General features: G+C 37.8%; 1 protein-coding gene across 3 annotated transcripts in view; it reads left to right on the top strand.

The window, feature by feature from the left end:
* The window catches only part of MTA3 (metastasis associated 1 family member 3), a 116,252-nt gene that overhangs the window by 7,591 nt on the left and 93,846 nt on the right, over positions 1-14,815 (top strand). For all 3 annotated transcript variants that reach the window (XM_015283839.4, XM_040697577.2, XM_015283840.4), the window contains exon 4: positions 12,358-12,484. In XM_015283839.4, coding sequence (XP_015139325.2) covers positions 12,358-12,484 — 127 coding nt within the window. The remainder of the gene's footprint in view (positions 1-12,357; positions 12,485-14,815) is intronic.

The following is a 14,815-nucleotide window of genomic DNA, read 5'->3' on the forward strand; positions in this document are numbered from 1 at the left end:
TTTTTTTTTTGGTGGTTGTTTCTAGTGTTGTTTTTGTCCTGGTTTATTTCCAGTACAGTACTTTTTGTCCCTAAAACTGAAGAGCTGCTGGTCAGAAGGATAAAATGTTTCTTTAATCAAAATCCCCACTGAAAAAAGAATTTTATAATGTGAGACTTTTCTTGTTACTTAATTTATAGTATTTAATGTATTAGAATACAAAGTATCTTCTGAAGTCTCATATGAAGACTTAAAATTGGCTATTTCTGATCCACCTAGTTCCTTTGAACACCTATTTTTTTTCCCCAGCATAAGTTTAATTAGAAGCATGTTTTGTCAAATGAATGCCAGAGATGAATGTTAATTCTTGCATTGCACCTGATCCATTTTATCCACCTTTGAGGATCCACCCAAATCCATTTGGATCTTACTTATGTTTGTGATGTGGAGGGAAAAAGGGTATTCAGAGCTCAGGAGTTCTGTTGGTTTGTTAATTTTGCAGTAATGTGTAACTGTTTTTTTTTTTTTTTTTTCCCACGAGATTTAGTAATCTACATTACGTTTTCTGTTAGGGTGCAGCTTATATTTTTAATTACACTAGGTGAGAAGGCCCATCTCTTGTTGCTGTTAAGAAAACAAATCTGTTGGTGTTACCTTATGATGAAGTATACCATTCTTCTGAGTGTTAGGAGGAAAGTGAGCTAAAGACTGGGAGGGCAAAGTTGGGAATCAGGGATGAGAGAATCTCAGAACATTTCTCGAGGAGGAGGGTTGGCTGCTAGATATGCCTGAGGAGTGGGTGTGCAGACTTGTGTAACTGGTACAGTGAGATGCTGCCTTTATAATTTCAAGGCTTCTGTAAGTATAACTACTGTTGGTTTGCAGATTAGATACTTTCTCCTTCTCTAGTACCAAAGAAGTAAGAGAAAATGATGTTTTTGACCTAGCATTTCTGCCCTCTTTTCTATGAGGAGAAGACAAGGTTTTAGATAGTGTGTCTGAGCAGCCGTCAGAAGACTCAGGCCTTTGCTTGGAAGATGAAACGGCAAGCAGGTATAAAACAAATGTGGTAGCCTAGGAGAGCCTGGGAGAATGAGCTCCTGTGGATCTCTTGCTTGAGACTGGAATTTTACATGTCATGCTTGGTTTACATGTCTCCATCAGTTGACTGTAAATAAGCACTAGCAAAGTTAAGTATGTGATGTTGCTTCTGGGTATCCTCAAGTCTGTGATGTGGTAAGACACGCCTTAGGAGGACCATTTAAGAATGATACCAATAGCAAATTCTTAAATCAGTGGCAGTGTAGCTTATATGCTAAGGTATTTTTGTATTAGTTTAACTATCACTTTCACTAAAAATTAGTTTGAGGATAAGTTATTTTACAGGAAGGCATGACCTTTTTTGATCTTCAGAGACAAGGGAATGTGAAGTTTTCCTTAATTTACCCAAGAGAATTACTTCAGGTTTAATTTACTGGGGAGGAAGTACAGAACTCGCTAAAATAAAGCAAGCATTGTCCAAAATCACATCCTTGTCGCCAAGGAGAAACATGTCCCAAGGCTCCCAATTATCTTTTTCAAGGGTGCTTTGGATTGTCTCATAAATAATATGTTTTTTCCTTCCATTTTTTGTGCAGGAACTGTGTACTTGCCTTTTTTTTTCTTTTTCTTTTTCCTCAGTGATAAAAACAATAAAGAAACAGTAATGAAGGCTCTTTGCTTCTGACAGTCTTCTTTTTGTGAATGACATTTTGGAATTAGTAGTTAACTGTACCAAATATTGTCTCATTAGCCAGCTTACTGTCAGCTCAAAGTATAGTGTGGAATTACTAAGTTCTGTGGCTGTTCAGTCAGTTCCTTTGGTACAGAATGCTTTATTAGATTGTGAATGTTCATGCTCTCTTAGTGGAGTGAATGGATTACCAACCAAGTCTGTAGTTGCAGGAGATCATAGCTCTGTTGGTAGACTTGCAAACGTGTATGTGTATTTTTTTCACTTGAGTGTGTAGGATCTACATTTGAGTATGTAGGACATTGTGTGTTAAAATTATTGCATGTCCACTGTGTATACTTAGTGTGGCTGAACTAGGAAACCAGCTGCTAGCTTTAAATGTTGATTTCTTAAGAACAGATTTATAATTTTGGTCAGCCATACCTAGAAGTTCTTTTTTTTTTTTTTTTTTCCTTTTAAATTTCAAACTCTCACATTCAGTACACGTGGTTTAAAAGGCTTAAACACGTTGCTACTGAACTCTGTGCATGTAAAAACAAACTAAAACCAATACTTTGTGGATTTGCTGTGGATAGTAGAACGCTGCAAATTACCAACTTCCATGTATTTGTATTGAAAGCTGTTTAATTTCAGAAGTTTAACAAATCTGTGAAATCCAACTTCTGTTTTCATTCCTTGTTTGCTGAAGTTATTTATTCTGTAGGGAGTGGCTCACTTGGTCACAGAAGGAGGTACTTCTTTAGCTCTACCCACAAAATAAATTTGTCATGTTTTAGTTGTTGGAAGGGAGGCAGCGTTCACAGAGAACAGTCTACGCATTGTGTGTTCTCTATTTCCCGGTGTTTTTTAGGATTTGTTCCCATTTGGTCAAGCTTAATATGTGCATCAGTATTGCCGCACTTAATGTTTTTGCTGCTTCTTTGATTTGTGCACTGTCATCTCTCAGATGTTAGCTTCTTCTTACCACCTTAATGTTTGTTAATGTTGCAGGCCAGTGTGTGATCCTGCACTGTTTTCTTGATGACCTACAAAATACAGTCAGTTTAAATTGATACTATTGGTCATAATTGTTTGTCTCCCAAAGGTAAAGACTGTTTCACACCTCCTAGAAACATTCAAGATCATGAAAATCTACGCTGTTCCCATCTTTTCCCCAGTGAGAAAAAGCACTCAAGGCAAAAATTTTAGTCTAAAAAATCCCACATTTCTAGGTTATCTGTATCTTGAAAGCTCCAATTAGGGATGCATTTTACATCTTCAAAGAGTTCTCTGATCATCTATTTGAATCAGTAGTGTTTTACTTACAAATCCAAGTGATGTAAACTCACTAGTAATATAGAATGACTTTTTTCCCATCTGACAGTGGCAATTAGGTGTATGAATCATGGCTGAGGTCTGGTGGCTTAAAGGCTTCTCAGCAGTAATTCTTGCATATGCCTACACTGTGCAGTGAAACGAAGTCTGTGATAGCTGTCCTCAGTAATACTCACACATGCCTTTAAATTCACACAGGATGATAGAGACAGGGCTTATTAGCCTGGGCAAAGCACCGTGTGAGAAAGGACATGGTGCTTCCTACCCAAGCTGACAGCTGAAGTCGTGCAGCACTGAGTAGTTTGGTGTGAGGTATTACAGAAAAGGTAGAGGTAGCAGATGAGATTCATATGTAAAGTGATTCTGTGGTTTGTCTTTTCATTTTTTTAATTTATTTTTTAGTTTTTTTGGTTAAATGTAGCCTCCATGAATAACAGGATATGGGCTCAAAGTTGCCTTGTATGTTGAGTTTGATGTGCCCTGGACCGCATGGAGTGGCAGAGTGGGTGTCTGGAATAGCTATGCTGTTTAGAGACGTGATTTGCCTGTCTGATCGATTCTCTGTTTTTCCCCTCACTGTTTGTAGCCCTGTCTTCACAGGGGAAGCTTTGTTGTGTGAACCTGTTTGTATGTGCTACGCGAGTGCTTCTGTGAGGATCCTGGCAGAGAGATGTTTTATTCTAATGCGGAATGTATCACACCCATGAGCAAAACAAGTTTGACTGGTGAAAAGTGCAGTTTTACCAGTAAAAGCCTGTTTTACGTTATGAAATTCTTAAAAGACTTTGGAGAGCTGAGTAGTTCATTTTGGCTGTCGCAGGCTGTCTGAATCCAAAACTTGTTTGCAGATTTATCGTCTTTGTGCAGATTGCATAGTTGACGGGCTATGCATAAAGTGCTATGTACGCATACATCCGGAGGTTATGTAAATACATGTGTTTTTTCTACTTGTACAGCAGGTTAAGCATCTATCAAAAACTAACTTAGCTGTCTTCCCATTTTGGTGTGCCAAGTGGTGGACTTAAATTTTCATTTCTGTTCTTGTTTCCGTTAGGGATTGTGAACAATGTACAGTGCTGAAGATGGTGACTTGTTGCAGCTTCCTGTATTAAAAGTGCACCCTTGTTTTGGCTTAAATCAGTGCAAAAGTGCAGTGTTGGCAGGGTTGGTGACCTGTGGTCTGGTCCTACAGGTCACTGTGGCCCTGTGCTGTGTGAAGGTTCCTTTGAGCAAGGTCCTTTCTTGCTGCCTTCAAGATTAAAATACTGATGCTATTGTTCTCTGTAAGGCTTCAAGGGGCCAAATATCATAAAGAAAAAGGGCTATCACAAATGGACAGCTTTTGTATTTTTGCCATCAAAGGGCTACTAGCTTCATGTACTTCCGCAGTGCTCTTCCCTTTCTTCTGTTTTCAGGTTTCTTTTTTTTTTTTCTTTTTTTTTAATGAGAAACAAAGTCGGGGATCAAAATACTGAACATTCAACATGCATGAAGAGTAGAAATGATTATTTTTTATATTTTTACTTGGTACTGTAGCAAATGTAGTATTTTAATGTGTGTGTACAAAACAAAACGCTATGAGTAGTAGAAAGACTTCATTTTTTTTTGACCCTTTATTTCTGTTTATTAAAAAAAAAAAAGAAAACATGGCATGTATATTGAAGATTTGGCTAGCTAATACGATGGGATGTTTATTTCTACACTGATTTCCTCATACAACTGGCATACTAAATATAACATATTTACAACACATAACTAAAGGTTTTATTGATATATTTTTTTTAAGTCATATTTTCGTATTTTCTTCTACATTTCCCTGTTCGTATATACAGTTCTCATTAATTAGAATCTTAAAATCTCTGTACGTGCATCAAGGGAAGAACAAACCCAAGAAGATAAAGCTGTAGCATGGTTTAAGATGGAAACAAAATAACTTTCAACTCTTAGGCTATCAAAGTGAATGAACTTCTCTTCCTAAATCTATAAACAAAAGTTTTCTTACCATGTTGGCATAGTGTGGACGTTACCTTGGGTAATATTATTCTAATTTTAAATTCCTAAACATGAAACTTTAGTGTGTCTTAATTAACTTTACTCAGGAACCAGACATACAAATCCTTTCTTTCCTTTTCGTTTTTATTTTATTTTATTTTATTGCTATTCTTTCTTTCCTCCCTGAAAAGTCAAACAAAAATTCAGCCCTTCTGGAAGGAGGCAGTGTAGAAGATAAATAATTTGTGTTTTATAAGCAGAATCATATGCCATCCTGAGTAGGGGGAGGAAAGTGCTTCTACAATCTGTGCCTTTCCTCTGCCAACAAATTTTGAAAAGCTGTTTATACCTGCTACTTAGCGGATATAAATCAGCTGTTAGAAAAACAGTTTAAATCTCTGAAACTCTGTGGTTATTATCCTAACACGATAAAAGAAAACACCTGTATAGATCTTAGATACAGACTCTGGGTTGGTTCTTACAGAACACTTAAAGGTTTTTGTTGCTATTAGTTCTCTATGGGATAAAATATTTACACTGCATTTTATTGAGGAGAGGCAATTATACCACTTGGTAACTGGTTCAATCAGGCATACTTTAGCTGTTTTCAAAGGAAAGGCCATCTAAAATGGTCTTACGAGCAGGTGGTTTGTGTAGAAAAGTTAAAATCCAACTGGTGGGAAAAATTGCTAATAGGATCAGTCTCAGGGAAATGGAAGATACAGATTTCTCCCACTCAGTATCTAATAATTAGTCATAAAGGTGAAGGTTTGGTACTTGTCCCATGACTACCTTGTTACCAAAAGATTTGTATAATGACTGTGCTGCTCTGAAGGAATGATTGGGTTGAAAAGAGCAGAATCCTACTTTCGTGTCATTGCTGCAGGTGGCCTTCATATTTCTTGATCCAGATGCTAGATTTATTTTTTTTTGTTTGTTTTTCTTGTGAACAGTGTCAAGTTGCCTGCATGCACTTCTGCTCTGTGCATAGTTTGCCAGCCTACATATGAAGGTAGAACAAAAACTTTTCACTTGCTTTCCTGCCGCAGTCCTAGACATATTTATGCTCCAAAATATTTACTAATTGGCCTGCCTCTGGATCAGGCTCATCAGCTGAATCAGTAACTGGACATTGGACATATTAATCATAAGGCACATAGCTTTGTCCATGGCACAGTTTTGAGTATGCTGTTTTCTAAGGAACTGCTAAAGGGAACGCGCTGTGCAGGACTATTGCCTGCGCATGCTGCAACAGGTTGCTGCAGTTTATAAAGGCGTATACATGACAAAACACTTTTTGATTTCTGTAACAGCATATTTTCCTCCTTTGAAGTAGCTACTATTTGAATAAATGAAACAGAAACCAGGTCGAGGGGAGGAGGTGGGGAGTTAAAAAGTCTACCTTTTAGGTTTTTGATACACTATTGCCAGCTCTATTTCATCACTGCCTGCATATTACCGTATTCATGCTTCTTTGAAGCTCTTCCTTTTGGAGGTGCTGTCATAAACTATTCTGCAGCACCGGATAGTGCTGTTAAACCGTAGCATGCTTACTCCTGCATTTATTCATGTAGCATTTAACTTATCATTATATATTTCTTCATGGAGCACGTTGTGATTCATGCTACTTGTGAAGGTAATCCTTCCCCGCCTTCCAACGGCAAGGTCCTTGCTCTCAAAAATCTCCATCCATCAAGTTTTGGAATGGGGAGTTTTCTACTATTGAGAATTGCCATGGTTTTCATTATGCTGCGGGGCTAAGATAAACATGAAACAGTTACAAGTTATGTGTGACTGTAATCCTGGGAATTGCTACTGTAGTTACTATATAACATACCACTTAGAAATATTGAAACAACCTTGTCCTTGGTTTTAGAAATACTTTTCTAGTGGGGAGTAGGTGTGGCATCCTAGTTCTTAATGGTTGTGGAATGCAATTATTTCTGACCTGCTTTAGAAAAGTGATGATATCGTTGTGTGGGAGGATCACTTGGTTCATTGTGTAAGAAAAATGGAAAACCCCGTACAGGCAGAGAGTGGATGTATCTGTGCTATCCGACAGCAATTAAAAGTACACCTGCTCCTTGTAAGCACAACCAACCAGGTTTTGTTTTTTTTCTACACGCTAAATTGCTCAGATGGACACATGAGGTAGTAGTATACTATCAAAATGACTCTCAATCCATACACATTGTGTTTGAGATCTCTAATCCTACCTGACAGTAGCAGCATATACCAAGTAGATGCCACATACAGTCTGAGGGCTGTACTAGCAGGCACGGTGTAAGTAGAGCTGATTAATTCAGCTTTGGTAAACACTTTCTCAGTCAAACTGACTGTATAACCGTGCATCGTCTAGCTCCCAAAGTTGATTAAACTGCTTCACTGCAGCACTAGGGGGCTAAATATCACAACCAAGTTAGTACAGCACAGCATGTGGCAAGAAACCTCCTGCAGACTGAGCAAATTGGCCAACTGCTCACTTAAGAGAACACTTCATTCACAGTAGGAATAGACTTGCTCATAAAGTTAGTCTCAATGTTTGCCTTTTGTATTCATTTTGACAGGAAACAGATCTACTCTCTATTCTCTCAGATCTATGTTTGTATTCCTTTCTGCTTGATGCTTTTGCTGCAACTGGCTAAGCTTGAGACTTACACACTGCCATCTTTCCTTTGTTATGTACAGTAAACTTGCTGCTGTTCAGCATTCTCAGCCTTTTATCTGTAGTTTTAAAATATGTTGCTGATACTTATCATGTATATAGATTTTGCTCTACTTACACCATGCCTGTAGTACAGTCTATGCTCAGAGAAAAAGGTGTATAGGAAGTCATAAAAGTTTAGAAGCTGTTCTTAAAGTCAAGCTGAATGGCACTCTTGGAACTGAATTTTATGCTGATCTAATACAATTTTAGAAGTATTTTAAAGTTGGTGAAGCTGTTATAACACTATAAATTGCTTGAAGTGATTGTTAATGCTAAGTCTGGCTCATGGGAGGGAAGAGCCCCTAGTTGCAATACAGGATGGAGATGGATGGGCTGGAGGGGGCAGCTCTACAGGAGAGGCCCTGGGAGTGCCAGCAGGCACTTGCAATATGAAGGGCATACCAGTTCCCTAGATTGTATTGCCAGGCGCATAGCCAGTAGATGAAAGGAAGTGGCTAGAGGTGGCTATCCCCTATGATAACTCAGCACTCCAGTGCACCCAATTTTAGGTTCGTGATAAAGGGAAGTTAATGATCTACTGGAGAAAGTTCAGAGAGGCCACCACAATGATGGAGAGGGGAGTGCTTTCCCTGGCAGGAGAGATTAAGGAAACTGAGCTTGTTCCACCTGGAGAAGAAGTGCTCTGCTAATATGTGCGAGGAGGTTATAAGGAAGATGAAGTTGGGCTCTTTGCAGTAAGTAAAGTGAAACAGGAGTGGTTCAGATTTGATACAAGAAAAAGCTTTTACACCATGAGCACGTTGCCAAAGAGGCTTTGTGGTCTCTGCTGAGTATCCTGGGCTGACCTCACAGCCTGTGCCTACTTTGTGGAGAAGTTTGTACTGGAGATGTCCTGAAGCCCTTCCAGCCTGAATTATTTGTGTTCCTGTGGTTCTGTGGTCCAGCTAATCTCTAGCTGAAACTAACAGCAGTTTGCTGGCAACAGAGGGAGAACTTCTTCCTCTTAAAACTGAAGACTTGCTCCTGATGATAACCTCCAGTGTTCAATCTTATGTCTTATTTCTGTTGCAGTAGACAAGTGGAGTGTATGGTGGGCGTATTTTGTCTTAGGTTAGGAGGAGTAATAGATTAGATGAAAGTAATGTTTTCAAGTTGATTTTTAACAATGGAACCTTTTGACTTGCATTTAAATCTTAGGTATCTTTCAGAATTTTAAGTCATTTTTTTAAACCATTTTATATTAAATGGGTTTGCTGTGTTTCTAGAGGCTTGCCCTCAATTTGGTTTGATTTTAGTTGTAAAAACAAGCAGTTCCTGGTAGCAAGCTTGAGTCAGCACACTAACTATAAACAAAGACACCTATAGAGTTTAGGTGGCATGGAGAAGCGTCTTCTAAAGTTTGGGAAAGTGTCACCAGTTCACTCTAGTATATAGGATCAAAGTAAACATTTACAGTTGATTATTAGAAGGCCCATGTATAATAAATAGTTCTAGAACCTTAAAAGTTCACCAGATATCCCTGCTTTTGCTCTTAAGGATTTTTCTTTTAAGTGACTGTTTCTTGTAGACCAGATAAAGAACTGTAAAACAGTACTTCAGCTTTGCCCAAGAACTGAAAGGAGTTATGTTGTTTTCAAGTATTTGTCTTTGTAGTCGTACCTAAGACTTTATATATATTTTGTTCAGCTGAATGGCTTCAGAGAGAAAACAATTCATTTTTCTCTTGGAATGATGAGGCCTATATGCCATTGTTGTAGTTTTCTATTAAAATGTTTGTTCACTTTGAGCCTTCTTCAGCTCTCTTCCTTAGCACTGAAAGTGTGCTCAACTTTAGTGCCACTTTATGATTTCCTGTAGGTACCTTCCATTTTACTCTTCTTGATGAGAATAACTTGTCCTTGGACAGTAAGTAAAGTTTCAGATGGACTGCAAATACAAGGCAGAAAGATGAAAAAAGCTTTAAAAGTTCTGAATGTTTTCACCGATTTTCTTCTAATAGGCATTAAGGGCCAATCTGTGCAAAAACAAACAAACAAACAAAAAAAACCCCTGCTTTGAAAGCTGCTGTCTAAAGATTCAGTTGCAGAATACTTTGCATTGCTATCAAGTGTATTGGTCAAATACTTAGTTTTCTCACGCTACTGTCCAGCGTTCACTTTTTTTGTTGTTATTACAAGAGAATTGTAAAATTATCTTGGTGATAAATTATGCTGCAGTAAGAGGTGGAACTATGCTGTGTCTGGAGTGTTTGGCTACAATTTGTCCTGCTTTTGGAGCTTCTCAGATTTTCATGAGCAAGACAAAAAATGAAACTCCATGTCATATATTTTTTTTTTTTACATGTTTGGGCTTGGAATATTTTAAGAGCTGCATCTAAGATTTTATTTCAGCTACAGGCTCCTGGGTCAACACAGTATAGCCTTATGTAGCATGAGTACAGTAAATACACAATTTTATTTCTTAACTTAAAGTTTCTAAGGGAGCTATTGTGTTACTTGAGCACAGGTATCTAAAAAGCTATTTTAAACTCTCCTTGGTATCATTCCTGGTTGTGCACTGCCACTTCAAACTGGCATACATTCTCCTGTGTTTTGTACCATGCCTATGGTGAGGTGTTTTGGATATGTCAATCTAAAATGGCCCTGGGTGCCTGCGTTTGGATGTCTAAGTTGCTTTCTAATGGTCTGCTTATTGTCATTAGTTTTCAAATGGTTATAACACTGGATTACTTTGTGCTTTTGATATCTTTTAGGAAGGAGAGGAAGTAAGTAGCCAAATGAGAACTTTGGACCTCTAAAATATTACAAGCAGTACATATACTGAAATAAACAAATGAAGAACCAACAGTGGGAAAAAACGCCCACAACCATAATCACAAAAAACTAAACACTGGCACATCTGAATATTTTAAGAAATATTAGTGCTTGAACTTTGAAATACAAATATAGCCAACGACAGTCATTTATTGTAGAAAGCAGTCATAGTTATTTTTTGCTTGAAACATAAACCTTTTCACATTAGTACCTATGTTTTTTCTTTATTTACTTGCTTGATTCAATAATGTTTTGCATTTGCACAGGATTTTTAAGCTTTATTTATAGTCAATATGACAGATTTTGAGATAACTCTGAACTCAGTTGTGGTGTGAGTTGCACTTGTAGATCTGTTAGGTGAGACTGTCAGGCTTTGTTTTTGCTGAAACTGTCCCTACAATGCATGTCAAAACAGGGATGGTGAATGGGGCCCTACAAGCCAAATAGATTTATGGTGGATGGAACTCAATTTGACGAATTCGTTATGAGATCATGCTGTTTTATCACTGTCGTGGGAAGAAGTGAAATAAGCTAAAGGGGGTCATGATTTAAACAAACAAACGTAAACCCTATAGTAGTGTTGCATTTGGATAGAACTGGGTTGCCATGAGGATACAGGCAGGCTTTGTTTTGAGGTAGTGTGTAGGTTGTTTGAGAAAGTGTTTCTTCGGAAGAGCAGATGAGGTGATTTGTTCTAAGGTTGCTTTATGAAATGCTAGCTAAGGCTGAGGTTTCATTGTTTAATTTCCTAAGACATACTGTCTTAATACATTTCCTTGTGCAGCTGATGGATAATACAGCAGGTAGAAAATTGCTAAATCTTTTGAGAAGTTATTCAAGTGTCTTTGTTTTTTGCGTGCTGCATTACTAAAACTATGTCCTTTCTGGGAAGTTAGAGTAGGAGTTCTGCATGTCCCTCTCAGAAGGCATATTTCAGCCTTGAAGATCCCAAGACAGCCATTTTGGAGGATGTGCTCGTCCGTATTAATATATTAGCAACTGCTGTGAACATTGCTTTTTAACTCTATGTGGGACACTTTCTGGTATCTGCTTTTATTTCTTTCTCTGTGTTGGCATATTACAGATGGTTTAAAACTTTAAGAGGGGGTGTTTTTTTGTTGTTTTTTTTTTGGCTTTGGCTTTATCATTTTCAGTGTAATATTGGACAATTTCAGATTTGAACTATAAAAGATGGATTTCAACTGCAAAAATCCCTAAAAAATATACTTTAAGACTTGCTGGCTTTTAGACACTATCTTCCTCTTAACAAAATAGCGCTGTATTGCTTTAAAGAGGAATATTTTCAAATCTTGTGTAAATATCCAAATTATATAAATAAATTATATATATTATATAAATACATTATATTTGCTATTAGTCTCTATTAAGGTTAACATAATAGAGGGCAGTTTTCCCAAACTATAATTTGCCAATCTGTTGCCTTTAGTAAATTTCTGTTTCATACAGTGCTTTCCCCAGGACCCTTGTAAAAGTTGTAGTCATATGAGTATCAGTAACAGAATGTACTGGTAAGCAAGGAAGAAGCTTACATAGAGGGGGAAAAAAAGGAGGAAGAAGATGAACAAATAATGAGTAATTTTGTTAGGATTGTTCTTACAGCTGTATGAAAGACAGTGCATAGTACAGCAGGAAAGGAATTTGTAAAGGGTATAAGTAGAAGATATAGAATTCAAAATGCTTAATATTTTGCCAACTTACATAAACTAGTCTTGCTGAACTCATCTTTTCTTTCAAATACTAAGGGAAGTTGCTGAGGGGTGGGGGGAATGTCAAATGAAATGGCTGTAAGTGTATTATGTAACAGAGTTAATTTCAACCTACGCTCTGCTTCTCTGCAGAAGAAGTTGAAGAAGAGTCTGAAACTACAATTGAGGTTGACTTGACTGATAAACAGAAACATCAGCTGAAACACAGAGAGCTCTTCCTTTCTCGCCAGTATGAGTCTCTTCCGGCAACTCACATCAGGTAAGAATTAAATATTGCTTGTCTGTATTCTGTTGAGCTGGATTGCCTGCCAGTAGCCCAACTATTTGAACACTTCAGCGTTTATCTTACAAAAGGGAGTGATTGTGTACAGCTGAGTTGTGCCGGGTAGAGCTATGAATTGATTTGGTACCACCCTCAGTATTGCATTCTGTTGCTTCTCATTTAAGCCTTGAAAGGGACAAGAATCACAGATAGAGCTCTAGCTTGCAAATTGAAGCATCAAGTGATCATGTTGTACGAAGTGAGAGACTGTGCCTACTTTGGAGGGGTATTCTTGATTCTTCTTGTGCTGTCCAGAGGAAATGTGACCGTTTTGTTTGCCCAGGGAAACCACAGATGCATTTAGAAAGGAACAGTGACTCAGTGGCTAGATCTGCATCGTAGTGCTGCACACATTTAAAAATAAAATTACCTCCACTTACTTTAGTAAATGGGAAGAAGTAATGATTGAGTTTGGCTAAATGCTGCAGAAGCATTGGAAGTATTGTTTTAGATTACTGTGATACTATTGTAAGAAGAGGCTTGATAAAGCTCAAAAAAGTCGTTTTGTTTTGAATGTCTTTCTGTAAATATTCTAAGTGCTCAAGTCATTTTTTATTTAGGAGTTGAGCAGTTTTTTGGGGGGAGGGGAGAGGAAGAGGGGAATGTACCGGGAAATAGAAGAGAGTAATCAGAAGGAGGATAATGGAATAGGAGTGTGGTAAGTGTAAAACAAGAATTCATATAAGTTTGCATTCTGAAGGAATTTTTTGTTTCTCAGTACATCTATCTTCCATCAGCCATTTCAGACCATTTTCTTCAGCTAGGAAAAAAAAAAAACACCAGTTAAATACTCCAGTAAGAGAATATTTGTATGTCCATATGTACTTTCTCTTTGTCAAACGTGGCTTCTTATCTTTCTTGCTGCCAAAACAAAAACTGGAAGTTGGGAGTTTTTTTATTAATTTCCTGTGCTAGATTCATCCACTTGTTCTCTGACTTGGAGAAAGTCATTTAGATGTCAAATCTCTGCTTTTCCAACTACAGCGTAGAGGTAATAGTTCTGCACAGTTTCTTTCACTTACTTTGACATTTAGATATTGAAATAAGGTATTCTCTAACCAGAGAGAAGATTACAAAGAAGCAGTATTGTAAATGTCTTCTTACCTCACAGCTCAGGGAGGAAGAAGAGATTCTTCAGTACACACTTCACAAAGAGTCCATAAAAGCACATGAATTCATGGTACATGCAGCATTGCACAGCAGGCACATACAGTGGCATGACTTGAATAACTTTTCAGAACATTTGAGTGCTGTACTGTCATTTGCTAAGGAGACCTTTACCAGTTGTGTTCTGGAACAAGTTGTATGTAGTTTAATGAATTTTTAACAAACACCTCTCCTACAAAATACTTCTTATTGAGCATGTTAACTTCTGAACAGTCACAGACTCTGCTCTTCTTGATTGTTTATGTAACTTTTATTCATGATCTTTTCCTGTAAAGTGAAGATAAAAATATTGTGAAGGCAGTGCTCCTCCACTTTCCTCTCAATAGTACTTCAGAAAAAGTTTTTAGAACTGTGGAATAATTTGCTTCTGAAGGGACACATATAAGGTCATCTAGTCCAAACTCCTGCTCAAAGCAGGACCAACTTACCTCAGTTTATCTGTGACCTAGTCTGGTTGAGTTTTGAACATACCCAAGTTCAATGGTGGAGATTCCAAAATCTCTCTGGATGTCTGTTTCAGTGTTTCCTGACATCTAATAGGGACTAACGTTTTTGGAACTTGCTGTTAGTTGCTTCTTGTCCTGTTACTGTGCTTCCCTGAAAATAGCCTGTCTCTCTTATTTCTTCATTAGGTAGTTGAAGGCAGTGGGTAAGATCTGTCTGTTTCCTTAAGAGTGTGTGAATGATTACTCTTAAGATGTGAAACTGCTGGCCTTTGTATTAGCACCTGGGGAATGGCACCAGTAATCAGCTGCTGGTTGGACTCTGAACCAATCATTACAACCTTTTCAGACGGATGGGCCAGCTAGTTTTCTTCCAAGATTATTGTCTGCTTATCTACCCTGTATGTTACTGGTCTGGTTAAAAGCCAATATAGGAAGTGCTGTAGGCTTTGCTGAAGTCACAGCAAAGGACATTTGTTGCTGTCACTGGTCTACCAAACCAGTCATCTCTGTGTGGAAATTTAGCAGACTCACATACTAAAAGTCTCAGTAGCTCTATTCTGTGGACTTCGGTTAGTTGTCCTGATCTGTAGTTTTTTCAAGAGAGAACAAGGAGTACAGTAGAATGGAATGGAGAAAGGAGATAGATTGTCTTGAG

Source organism: Gallus gallus, chromosome 3 (genome assembly GCF_016699485.2).
Source record: "Gallus gallus isolate bGalGal1 chromosome 3, bGalGal1.mat.broiler.GRCg7b, whole genome shotgun sequence".
NCBI lineage: Eukaryota > Metazoa > Chordata > Aves > Galliformes > Phasianidae > Gallus > Gallus gallus.